Source organism: Corapipo altera, unplaced genomic scaffold (assembly GCF_003945725.1).
Source record: "Corapipo altera isolate COAL_440 unplaced genomic scaffold, ASM394572v1 0, whole genome shotgun sequence".
Lineage (NCBI taxonomy): Eukaryota > Metazoa > Chordata > Aves > Passeriformes > Pipridae > Corapipo > Corapipo altera.
In genome coordinates, this window is record NW_020884872.1 from 15,330,527 (window position 1) to 15,343,519 (window position 12,993).

The following is a 12,993-nucleotide window of genomic DNA, read 5'->3' on the forward strand; positions in this document are numbered from 1 at the left end:
GGGACTGGAGAGTGGAAAACTTAATCTTAGAGAGAAAAGGAGAAGCTTGATGCATTCTAGAAAAAAAAAAAAAAGCAGGACTGACTGGACATGGATCAGTTTAATTAGGTTTATGTGCAGCCCCTTTCCCAGAGCAACTGGAGAGCACTGGGTGAGGAGAATCCCTGTCCACAGGGGTGAGGCAGCCAGACTTAGGGCTGGCTTTTGGCTGCTGCAGGAAGTGGCTTCTTCAGTTAGTGCAGGAACAGGCAAAACCAGAAAATTTAGATGAGGGCAAACACCAGCTGATCAGGTCTTTAAGACTTTTCAAGGGCTTGTACTGCTCTGAAAGAGCAACCATCTTGTTTATCAGGAGCAGCATTTATCAATGATACTGTGACCTGGGCTGGTGCTTGTTTATCCCCTGTTGGTATCTCATGGTGGCAGCATTTTGTTATTTTGAAGTGCTCAATTTCCAGTAGAAATAGAAGTGCTGGATTATTTTTAGCATTCTTTGACAATTATTCACAACACAAGGAACAATACTGAATTATTAGTCCCAAACCAATAAGCCACCTATCATGGGTGAAATGTCAAGCGGGACAAGAGATGGATTCAGGGCCTGGATTGTAAATTCCACTGATTTGGGGAATTTTTTTTTCTCCTTACCTCTGCCATTTTATGTCCTTTGTAAATTTATTGCTATACAAGTAACAGCACCTGTTCCCCAGGGATTTGGCTGTATTGTTACATTGTGCTGTGTTAAAACCACAAAGATTTTCAAGTTGTGTTTCCTCTTGTTTATGGGGTAAAAGCCTTATCTGCTAAAAGCTACTGCATGATCCAAACTGGTGGAACTGAAAGAAATAAGAAGAAACTGATAAAGTCTCAAAGAATCTTGTGTAAGCTCAGCAGGTCTGATCCTGCTTTGAGCAGGAGGTTTGAGTAGAGACCTCATGAGGACCCTTCCAACTTGAATTACCATGTGGTCCAAAGTGGACAGGAGTAGCAAGAAATATTGAGAAGCAGAAAATCAGAATCTGTCTGACGCCCTCTTGCAATCCCTTTTGATCTCACAGGCTCATAAATTAAGAAAGACGTGAGGTCTTCGTGCCTTTTTAGTTAACAAAATGCATTAGTTGAGAGGTGACAGTAGAGATAGTCAACTAAAAAGGGTAGAACATTGTTTCTTAGTAGTGTTTTTGTTTTCTGTTATGCAGTAACTGTTTTAGCAGAATCTAATCATATTAAGAACCTCTTGCAAGACCGTGGAATCAGTGTGCAGAGCATTGCTGATATCCATCCGCTCAGAGTGCAGCCAGCTCGCATCCTGAGTAACCTCTACACCATGCTGGGTTAGTATTGGAACATGGAAGCTTCTCTACTGCTGTGCAAGGTCTTATTTTAAATGAGTCATGTTTTGTTTTTCTTGCTTCACACTGTCTTAATTTCTTTAATTTAATTTCTTTTATTTAAATCAATTTCTCTGATCTAAAAAAAAATGTGTTTGTGCAAAGAAGCTTAACAAACTTAGAACTTCTGTCTTAAATAAGGGACTCAAACAGGAAAAAAAATTGCCTCATTAGAAACAGTGGTGAAAGTACCAGTTTCCCCGTGCCCTTGGAGTTAGGCAAGAACTGACTCTTCTTTTGTCCTCCAGCAGCTACTTCAACAGAGAAATAGACTTTATTAAAAATACCTGGAAAAATACAGAAAAAAAATCAAGTGTTTCTCCTTTCAGAAGTCAGAGTATTTCTGTTTTAAGTCTGGAAAATGGGCAGTGTTATTGCCATTACTCCCAGCAGGCAACCTGGGAAGTTTTCTGCTCCAAATCAGGGAAGCCATGCTGCTGCCATCAGAGCATCTTTGGGCTGTCAAGTTCTTGCTAAAGCTCCTTCCAACCCTGAGCTGAGTTGAGCTGCTGAAGCTCTCTGTCTCATTTGCAAACCTAGAAGCCTTTAGGGTGTTTCTAAACTTGGGACTGAAAGTACATTCCAGTTCCTCAGCAGTGGTCCTCAAGTCCTGTTTTCCTCAGAGCCTGAGAGCCAAATTAAATAAAAGCCCCAAAACTCCAACTGGGTCTAGTTGTTGAAAATAGTTTGATAGCTGTTACTTGATAATCCTTGCTGGAATTATTTGTGTCATGCTGGAAAACTTGTTACACGTATTCCTAATTGAATTTAGTTTTACTTCTTCAGGCATGCCAGAACTCCTGACTCAAAACTGTGGATGTTACTACAAAGTAAAATTGAGGTGGAGTGAATCAGCACTGGTAGATTCCTTTACAGTGTGGGCAAGGGGAGCACTATCATGCTTCTTTATCAGTCTGAAGCACGTTTCCATGGCAATTTGGTTACAGATAATGCTGAGGGAGAAGTAAGAAGCTGCTCATTAGATGAACATCTTTTTGTTGTTGTGGTAGTTTTTGGTTTGTGGGTGTTGAGTTTTTTTCATTTAATACGAAGCTTATTTTGGAAGCATGCAAAGTATTGGGGCCTTCAAATAAGTTTCAAAAAGTATGCCCTTTACACAGAGAAAGGAAATTGTATATGCTGCTTTTGGGAAAGAATCTGTCTCTTTTATCACAAAGTTCTTTAAAAAAAATGAAACATTTGCAGGGCTTTGCTGAACCTTATATTTATTTCATTATGATTCATAATAGCTTTCTTTCACTAATGGGGGGTTGTGAGTAGGATGATGTGGCACACTGATACATTGTTTTTAACAGTGACTTCTCTGGGAATGTTCACAGTAGTATTTTTTCAGGCACAGGATTGTTTGGCTCATATTCCTTGTCAGACAGATTCAAGTCAGCTCCTGGCTTCTGGTGCAAAGGTTGTAGTGCAGATCATTTGCTAATAAGCTCTACTGGGAAAAGTGGAGCTTATTAGCCTGATGAAAATCTGTGTTTGTATTTGGATGTACTTTGCATGTTGATTTAGCCTTCTTCAGGCAAGAATTTTTAAGGTTCTATAGTGAAAGCACTGCAATTTCTGTGGTATGTTGATGGCCTGGTTTTTGTAATGTCGCACCTCCTGTCCTTGATGGGGAAGCTTTGGGTAATGACTGTAATTATAAGACCCAATTCCATGGTCATTGGAGCCAAAATTTAAATTTTTAATCAGGCCTTTGAAGGCCTCTGGCTGTTTTATTGGTGGTTGCTACAAAACCGACCAGTGTGTAGCATCTCGCTCTGTTACCTGTCTTCTGCCTTGCTGGTATTAGTGAAGTAGATTTTGCTGTCTGAAGTGGTTATTTTGGAAAACCACACAGCAAATTCTAGCTGAGACCTTTTTTCTTTCTCTTTTCTTCACAGGCCGGAATAAGAAGATGAAATTAAGTGGACGGCCACACCGACACATTGGAGTGTTAGGCACCTCCAAGCTGTATGTGATAAGAAATCAAATATTTGCTTTTACCCCACAGGTGAGCATGTAAAGCTGGCAGGAAAATCACTCCTTATTTAATGGCAAATCATTAGTGAAGCGCTTCGCTTTTATGTGCTGTCACTGTACTTTAGGTAGAACAGGGCTGATGCAGCAGATGTGCTTTGCTTTGCAGCGTTTTTAAGAGTGATGGATAATCAGCATGGTAGAACTGCTGATAAATCTCTCTTCTGTCCTACAGAGTTTGGCTTCTTTGGCTTCTGAGAACACAGAAAATCAATAGTCCAAAGTTGTTACTGATCTCTGCCGAAACCTAGGTAATGAAATAGTTTCTGCAGAAATACATCCCTTAATATTGCTTTAATGAAAAATTTAGCACCACATAAGGGTGCCAAGTACTGTAACCCCCAAGTGATGAAGATGTGATCTTTTCCTTATATTGTTGAAAGGGTCAGTAGTGCTGAGAAAGGGATGTTCTGTCTTTGTTTTCACTTTAGTGCATTTTTTCAGTGTAACTGGAAGTTTGGATCCTCACGGAATCAGTGGCTCTTACTTTTACATTTAATGAAATACAACACACTTATTCCAGTAGAGTTATTCTAGCAGCTGGTACTAGGAGACCAGTCACCTGCTCCAAGCATGTACAACTGGAGCAGGATAAAGAGTGTTTCCACCCTTCTGAGTAGATGTGTGACTAATGTAGTCTTTAAACTCTAGTGGAAGACATTCAGTGAACTCTGTAGAATGCTTCTGTAGTGCTTCATAATGCCCAAACAACATCAGATTTACTGCAAAAAAATGTAGCTCCCTTCTCGTTCTTCCCCACATCACTTGATCACAAGCAGCTTTATAGCATGTTATTTGCTGTGTTACTCCCCTAAATCAATTTTCACTTTTGCAATTAAGGGAAAAATTCCTTAGAGACATGGTTTTTTTCAAAATACCTCTTCATTCACATCTTACTTTGTAAGTAGGACCCAATATTCCAGCTGAAGTCTTGCCACGTATCAAGTATGGACGTACTTATTAGTATATTCCAGAATTGCATTTATCTTTACATTAGCAACACAGTGACAGTTCCTGCTTATTCTATGTTTGACTAAAACCTCCATAACATTTTCAACTGTACTTTGTAGCCAGACATTCCCCCTGAGATTTTTTTTTTAGGTGGATGGAGTTAATGTTTAATGTCACTTTCCTATGACCAGCAGTTAAGTCCTCTTATTGATCTTGACTAGTGTCCACAAATTTTGTGGTTTTGTCGTTTGTATTTAATTCTCTTTTCTAGTGAAAATATTGATTAGGTGTGGGGCAAAGGCTGACTCCATTTCAGATACATTGTCATTCTGAAAAAATGGTTAAGAACTATCTTCTGAGAACAATTTTAAAAGTAGTTCTACCTTCTTGGACGTTTTTTCTTCAGCTCAGTAGTGTGAAAATTTGCAAAAGTTGAGAGATGTCAGCCATTTTCTTATAGCTACCATCTGATTGCTCCAAAGAAGGAAATTGGACTAATTTGCTGAGATTGGTTTTTGGCTACATTGCTTTATCATTTTGTAATTATCTTAGCTGTCTCAAATTGGCTTTGCTTTCCTATGCTTTCAGGCACTGGAATTGGCCTGACTTTTAAAATGGCTCTTCCTTTTTAAAGACAGGCAGTGTGTTTTCTTCTCTCTAGATTTCTTGTTCTTCCTGAATTACCTGAATTACCAAAGCTAATTGTGAGTGGTTCAAGGATTGTTTTGGCTAGTTCTTAATTCTTTCTATGAAGTAATTTCTCTGGACTTTGCCAGCCTGAATTTACATGCTCTTTACGTGTTTGCCCCTCCCCGAGGCTTATGGGCTTCCTTAACTTTTGTTGTGGCTGCTTTTGACATACTTGCCATTATTTGTCCAGCTTTTTTGTTTCCAGCTCCTGAAGGAGCCATATTAGTCTCTTACTGTGGTTCTTGGCTTTCTGCTGTAAGTGGGAACAGCATACTTTGCCACTGTACATTTAATGTACCTTTTTTCCCCCAGTAACTGCCACCTTTTCTGTATTCTGCTTGACTTTCAGATTGTTCCCAAGAGACATCCAGTTATTGGCTCCCAGTCCCCAGTGTGCCCTTAAGCCTGTTTATTGTTTTTGTTGCTATTGTTAACTTTTTCTTCCATGTTTAGAGTACTCCCATCTTCCAGGTCATAGGATAGTATAATTTGGCATCGGGAAGATTCTGCTTCATGGGTGTGATTGCCTACTTTTTGTTTGTATGGCTCACTTTGATGGTCAATCTACAAGTGTAGAAAAATGGACTCTTGCACAAGCATGGATTTCTTTTGCACAGTCTCATGCCATTTGTGTTGTGGTCAGGAATAGCTCATATGGCTTTTGTGACTGATATAAGGGGGGAAGTAGAAAAAAATAAGAAAAGCACTGACAACTGCTCCTGTGTCATGTTTTTCTCTTCTTTAGTTTGCTGACCAGCATCACTTCTATCTGGCTCTAGACAATCAGATGATTGTGGAGATGCTCAAGACAGAGCTGGCTTACCTCACTTCTTGTTGGAGGATGACAGGGAGACCAACCCTGACGTTTCCCATCACTCACACAATGCTTGGTAAAAATTTTCTCTGTCTCAAGCAGAGTATATTACTGCAGGGGAATAGGATGGACATCAGTTTGAGAGGAGACAGGTGGCATGACTTCTAACTTCAGAAGTACAGTTTCATTTTTTCCATGTGTATGCTGAATTTGGATGACATGGTAGTATTTCATTTTAGTTTTACCCTCCTTTATATCCTCACATCTCCATAGTATTTCTGTCTAAAGAAGTTTCATATAAATCCCTTTGGAACTTGTCTTGAGCGGGTTGATTTTTGTCTTTAGAACTTGTCTAAGGGTTGTGTTTTGTTTGCATGTTTGTTTTGGATTTTTGAATAAGCCTAGTATTGATAGCAGTTTTGGATTCTGCTTTAAATTTGTCTGATTTGGGTTTTAGAGAACACCCAGTAATTCACTTTGTTTGGACATGGTAGTTTAAGAATGTGTTGGTTAGCTTCAACTCTTCCATTATTCTTTTTTAGTTGATGATGGCACTGACATTCATCCAGCAGTTCTTGCCACAATAAGAAAATTAGAGGATGGTTATTTTGGAGGTGCAAGGTAATGTCAGAACCCCCAAATTATTATCTCCGTGATTTTTTAAATTAAATCCTATAAAAGTCTCAGTTTTGAACTTGTCATGGTGCACAGACCTTGTACTAGAACTCTGCAGAGAAGGAGGTTTCAGCTTTAATTGTTATATGGCAATCAGATGGTAGCTGGACCTCAGATGCAGTGGAAAAGAATTGTCTCCCAAAGGGTGTACCATCTCTCAAAGCCATCAGTGGATAAGGAAAATAAATGCCAAACCTGTGGAAATAAAAGGTCTTGGTCTTGGCTGGGCTTCTGTTATGAAGAAGTAAATTTTTTTCACAGTTATTGGACGTGATTTAAACATAAATTGCATGTAGTACTAGTAAGCTTATGTGTTCTATTCATCTACATATAAAATATAATGCCACAGTACCTCCCTATTCTCTTCTTACATGCCCTCTCTCAATCAGTATCTTCCTTTGACAATCAAATGTTGTCATGGTTTAACTCCAGTCAACAACTGTGCCCCACACAGCTGTTCACCCATTCTCCCCTTAGTGGGATCGGGGAGAGGACTGGAAGAGTAAAAGTGAGAAAACTCTTGTGTTGAGATAAAGACAGTTTAATGGGTAAAGCAAGAGCCACGGATGCAAGCAAAGCAAACCAGGACATTTATTCCCCACTTCCCATGGGCAGGCAGGTGTTCAGCCATCTCCAGGAAAGCCAGGCTCCATCAAATGTAGCAGTGACTTGGGAAGACAAACCCCATATCACCAATCATTCTCCCCTTCCTCCATCTTCCCTTGGCTCTGTATGCTGAGCATGACACCCTATGGTATGGAATGTCCCTCTGGTCAGCTGGGGTCAGCTGTCCCAGCTGTGTCCCCTCCCAACTCCTTGAGCACCCTGTGCTGGTGGAGTGAGGTGAGAAGGAGAAAAGGTTGTGATGCTGTGTAAGCACTGCTCAGCAGTAACTGATACATCCCAGTGTTCACAACACTGTTTCCAGCACAAATCCAAAGCATAGCCCAATACTAGTTAATTTGAAGATAATTAACTCTACCCCAGCCCAAACCAGCACAGATATGATTTGTGTTTTAGCAGCACTGCAGTTCTGTGAAAAGATACTGCTGTTTGTGGAACTTCCGAGCCCCAGTTTCTCATGTATTATCCTTAGAGTTTAGGTCTTTGTTTAGGGTCTCTCTTCATAGAAATGTAGAGCACCCTGTAAATTAGGCTTCGAGTCAGGCCAGTAGGTGTCACCGTAACGGAGTTAAAAGTTCAATTAGTAGCTAGAGCAGTAAGTACCCAGCTGGATCTGCAACTCTTGTTTTGCTTTTTTTTTTTTTCAGTGTCAGTATCTGCTGCTTTGTAGTTACCAAAGGTGGATTCAACAGTAGGTCTGATAAATTTTGGAGGAGTTGCTGAAAGCTCAGTGAGCATTAATTGGTATCAAAATGGTGGATGTTAATGCTCCTTGGCATGTGTTCCTGTTTGCAGGGTGAAGATAGGCAAGCTATCAGAATTTCTTACCACATCTTTTCATACATATCTGAGCTTCCTGGATCCAGACTGTGATGTAAAATTGTTTGATGACCGTAATGAAGACTGTAATAGTCCTGACAGTGAATATGGGGACTATCCAGCAGATTTCTGTGAAAAAGGTAGTAGTGTTTTTTCACTTCTTATATTTTCTCTGTCAAGTTCTATCAGCAGACTCTGGGTTTACCTACAATGCAGAATCTATTCTGTGCACAGCTGACAGTGATTTGGGTTTCTCATGCACTCTTCTGAGGACAGTTAGAACCTGCATGACTTATTTGGGGGATGAATTCCTGCGTTCTTCCTACGTTCGTAGTATGGTATTGACTGGTAACTGCTACAGTAAACCTAAGCCTGAAGAGCTGGCAGATGGGGAGGTGTGGAAGAGGCTGGAGGGAGGAAGAGACTGTGAGGAGTCATAGACAAGAGCTTGTGTGGAAGAGATGATAGATTCTTAGAATCATACAGGCTGGAAAAAACATTTAAGATCAAAAAGTCCAACTGTGCCAACTAGACTTCCAGCAAGAAAATTGATTCTTCCAAAGGAAAATCAACTTCTTAATCTAATTGTTTTCAAAGTTCCAAAAACTGGTTATTTTTTCTTTTCTTTCCAATTTATTTGGCTTAGAAAGCTCTATCTTATGATATTCTTGCATTTTTTGAGTGCCTTTCTATATAAGCAAAAATAGTGGTGCGTTTGAATAAGAAAGCGCTGATAAATTAGGATTTTACCTTTAATAAATCTTTTCTTTTATGTCTGTTACACTAGATAGCCAGGATGAGCTGGATCAGTATATAAATGATGTCCTGCAGAGTACAGCACTGAAGTCATACCTGCCTCCAACTTCCAAGACAGCCAATCAACCACCAGTGTTCAGTGCAAACCATTCCACAGAAGAGATACTGTCAATAATGGCCAAGACAAAGGGCTTGGAGGTTCCAGGTATTTCTCCCTATTATAATACTAGAAAAACTGTTTTGGGTGCTACAAGGGGTAAGTTCAAGCATTTCAAAATTATGCCTTTTAACATACTCATACAACTGGTTCTTTTTGTATAGAGAAGAAACAATGACTTTGAGCTGTTGCTGTTGTGTTCCCACAGTATCCCAGGTCATGCTGTATACGTAGAAAAACTGCTATGAAATAAAACATTTAATCAAAGTTGATGTTATGGAAACTGCTCCAACTTCTCAGTTGAATAGAATTTCAGTCAGTTTTTGTCTTTATTTATACAAAGGCAGACAAAATGTATTTTTTTATTTTAATAAAGCTGTAGTGAAAGGGAATGTTTCAATGCAAGAAAAGCATAAATATGTGCATGTGCTTTCTGAATTTGTAAGAACAAATGGAGTAGAGAGGGAATACAGTATTTCTAATTATGCTACATTTCTTCTAGAGTGATTGGAGAATATACACCAAAATAATGCTTTGACTGAATTTGCAAATAGACTCCAACCTATGCATTGTTTTGTGGGTAGATATGTAGTATTCAATGCCCTGATCAAGGGAAGGCTCCCCTTAACTTCATTGTAAATTAATAACTTTCAAGCTTTTTCGTTAGACTTTTCTCCCATCTTTCATGTGCCACACCACCATATCCTCTATTGAATTCAGCACATGAAGTTAACAGAGCATTAGCATGCATTTAGCATTATAATTTTAATTCTGATATCTTACCAGTTGGCCATCTTTTCTACTTTATTCCTGTTAAAATGTTTAAAACACTTAGCAGGGTCAGGCTGGGATTCTGAGTTGAGCATGTAGCACCTGAGCCTTTGACATGCTGATCTTGGAACAAACTTGCAAGGAGATACAGGAAGAGCTTATCTCAGAGCTCCATGCACAGCATCTCAGAAGCATTGCCTCTGTATATTTCAGGTTTTTTCACATATATTTTTACCTGGTATAGCTGCTTCATGTAGGTGTTTTTGATTTTTGTGTTATTGACTTTTTTTTTCTTTTTGTTCCGGTGGCTTCACTTTCCAGCCGTGCCAATGTCTCTTCCCACTAAAGTTCTGAACACACACCGAAAATCTCTGAATCTTGTTGATAATCCCCATTTCTTTCAGACAAAGGTAAGCTGTGGGAATTTTTATGCTGCTTGAGGTTTTAGGACTAAGTGCTATAGCCTTTCCTTGTGTTTTACATCCAAACCCTATGCCAGTTCTCGTTTTCCTTCACAAGCCATTCTATCTAAGGCACTCCCTTGTTTTGGAATTTATTTTTTTGGCTGGATGAAGGTTTTTTAGTCCAATAGACTTTATCAAGTGGGAAGTTTTTAACTGCATGTGCAGAACAGAAATAATATAATAGCTGCTTATGTTTAGAAGCCCAAGGTTAAGTAATCATCTTTAGTTCTATCTGAACACAAAGGGAAGGACAGGATGTTCAAAACCTTTAGAGATGTTCTCCAAGAAATGCTACTTACAGTAATGTCCTTAAGGCACCAGCCAAATCCCACCTCAAGGCATGAAGATGGAGTTGTGCTCGGCTCTTTTTTTGTCTTGGTATATGGTAACCAGCTGCTGAGAATGGTTAAAGGAGATTGTATCCAGCCTCCTAAGGGATTCTGCTCTGCAAAAAGCTCTTTTTGTCAAATGTTTTTTTAGGACCATATAAATTGCTGAATAGCTTGTTAAACAAAACTTTTCATCAGAGAACTGCCCACAGGGTTGCATCATCTGATTAGTTAACATTTTAGTTTCATCATGACGGCAATATCTGCATCCGTAGAGCACCACGTATATACAGGTTCAAGATAGAACTCAAAAAGGTCTAAATTATTTCAACTGAAAAAAAGATAGTGTCCCTCTGCTTTTCTCTTTACAAGTAACATAAAATGAGATGAAAAGCATGCAAATAATTTGGTTTCTTTATTTTGTCAAAAAAAGAGGCAAGGTTCCATTCTGGGTGTTGTGTTTCTGGGGATTAGTCCCCCGATTAGTAGCCCCGCAAGACTTATGTAATGTGTCTGTATTTCAAGTGCAGAGTTTTGTTTCAAGTCTGTTGTAATTTTTTAATGGGAAGTTACTGTTTGAATTTGATTGACTATGTTTTTCAAGATCATGTGTTTGATTTTTCATCCTTCTTTGTTATCAGGACCGTGAAAATGTCTTGCACTTACCTAAAGATGCTCATGGTGATTTGGATTGCCGGAAGCTTGTTGATCAGCTGAAGGAATGTCCAACACTCCATGATCAAGCAGACATCTTATATATCTTGCATATATTAAAGTGAGTTGTCTGAATATGAACTTAAGCATCTTTAAATTTGGTCCCAACTATGATTATTCTTGTGCAAAACCTTTGTGGGGAGAATTGCTCCCCAGGGTTGTGCTTTGAGGGGAGAATTAAAATATTTTGTGCTTTAACAAGCATATTTTCAGTTAGCTTGATTACATAAATTATTTGTATACAAAAGAATACTTGTGTAAATTTTAGAGTAGATTAGCACACAGTTACAGGCTCCAGGGCTCACAAATGAACTGCACAAGATTTTTCCATGAATGAAAACCCACCCTGCTATATTTGTGGCATTCTGTTTAAAGTCCACAAAGATTTGCTGTGATTTTCATACCTAAGAAGGGAAGCAGAGGAAAACTTCATCATGTCATTTTCTAACTAAAAGCAAAATGCAATTTTAATGAGTGGTCTCTAGTTTTCCTCTAATCCTTGTGCATGTTAAGTACACCACTGGCTAAAACTTGGTACTTTTCAAAACATTCTTGGTCCAGTCTAGGCCCATCTACTGGGGTTAGTAAACACTTCCTATTTAAACAGGTTTTATGGGAACAAAATGCAAATACAAACCAACAGAATCATCTTCTGGAGTGCATTTATTGGGCATTTTTTGCTGTGCAGGAGAATACTGCTGGAACCTGACAGGCAGTTAGCTTTGGGTGCAAAGACAAGCATGTGTTAATCACAGATGGTCTTCCCTACTGCTACAAAGATTGTATTTTTGTTTATTTTAGTCTGTCTCCTGTGAGGACTTATTCTTTAATCTTCATTTCCCAAGCAAAATGTTTAGCAGCCTCTCTTAAAGAGCAAAGGAAATCCTGAAAAAATATCATTTTGTTGTTTAACTGCATCTAACACCATTAATTCCATAATCTGGACTTGTTTCACCATGGGAGTTCTATTGGACAGGCTGGTTGACTTCTGGTGGACTCTGTCTCAGCAGGAATTGAAAAGTCATTCTGTGACACTTCAAAACATTACCAAAGAGAAGCCATAATGCAGTGAATTTCAAAAACAGGAGAGGAGCAGAAATCTTCTTTGCTTTTCAGTAATGGCATAAGCAACATTGAAGTTTAGTTAATAGCTAAGGAAGAGGCAGGGCAAAAAACTTCCCCTGAGGCATCTGAAAAGTAGGTGTAGTCTTCAGCAGAATTTGTTGCCGAATTCTGCTCTGAAAAAGCACTACATGGAGTGTTCCTGCAGCAAACTGTCTGTATGAATGCTCAGTTTAAAGTCTGGTGAGAAATCCTTTGGATGGTTCCTTTTAAGTCACTGGCTCACAGCTAAGTGAGTGCTCAAATTAGTGAGAAAGTTCTGGTATCAAGAGGGTTTTGTCCACACATATCAGATCTCTGGTGAATGCCCAGATGTCCCATGTAGTATTTCATCTTGTCACCAATGTGAGCAAGGTGATCAAAATCCGGCTGCGTTTGTGTGGTGATGTTAAGCAATGTAGCATCTTACCTGGTGACAGTTACCTTCTGTGTCTTTTGTGGCAGAGGTGCTGACTGGGACACAGAGCTGGATGGACAGTATGGTGTCACTGTTCATTGCCTACTCAACGAGCTCTACAGAAAGGCAGGCCTCAATCAAGAATGGGGCTTAATCCGTTATATTTCCGGTATACTCAAAAAGAGAGTGGAAGTCCTGGCTGAGGTATGAAACATAAATAATCCTGGCTCAGTTTCCTTCCTGGAAACAGAGATAAAACTACCAGTTTGCCAGAGGGAC

The 12,993-nt window shown here is 39.3% G+C and overlaps 1 protein-coding gene across 7 annotated transcripts in view; it reads left to right on the top strand.

The window, feature by feature from the left end:
- PHKA2 (phosphorylase kinase regulatory subunit alpha 2) overlaps positions 1–12,993 on the top strand; it is a 46,416-nt gene that overhangs the window by 17,806 nt on the left and 15,617 nt on the right. For all 7 annotated transcript variants that reach the window (XM_027637857.1, XM_027637867.1, XM_027637877.1 and 4 more), the window contains 9 exons: positions 1,200–1,334; positions 3,296–3,405; positions 5,818–5,962; positions 6,429–6,507; positions 7,981–8,144; positions 8,792–8,965; positions 10,010–10,098; positions 11,123–11,256; positions 12,762–12,918. In XM_027637857.1, the coding sequence (XP_027493658.1) occupies positions 1,200–1,334; positions 3,296–3,405; positions 5,818–5,962; positions 6,429–6,507; positions 7,981–8,144; positions 8,792–8,965; positions 10,010–10,098; positions 11,123–11,256; positions 12,762–12,918 (1,187 nt within the window). The remainder of the gene's footprint in view (positions 1–1,199; positions 1,335–3,295; positions 3,406–5,817; positions 5,963–6,428; positions 6,508–7,980; positions 8,145–8,791; positions 8,966–10,009; positions 10,099–11,122; positions 11,257–12,761; positions 12,919–12,993) is intronic.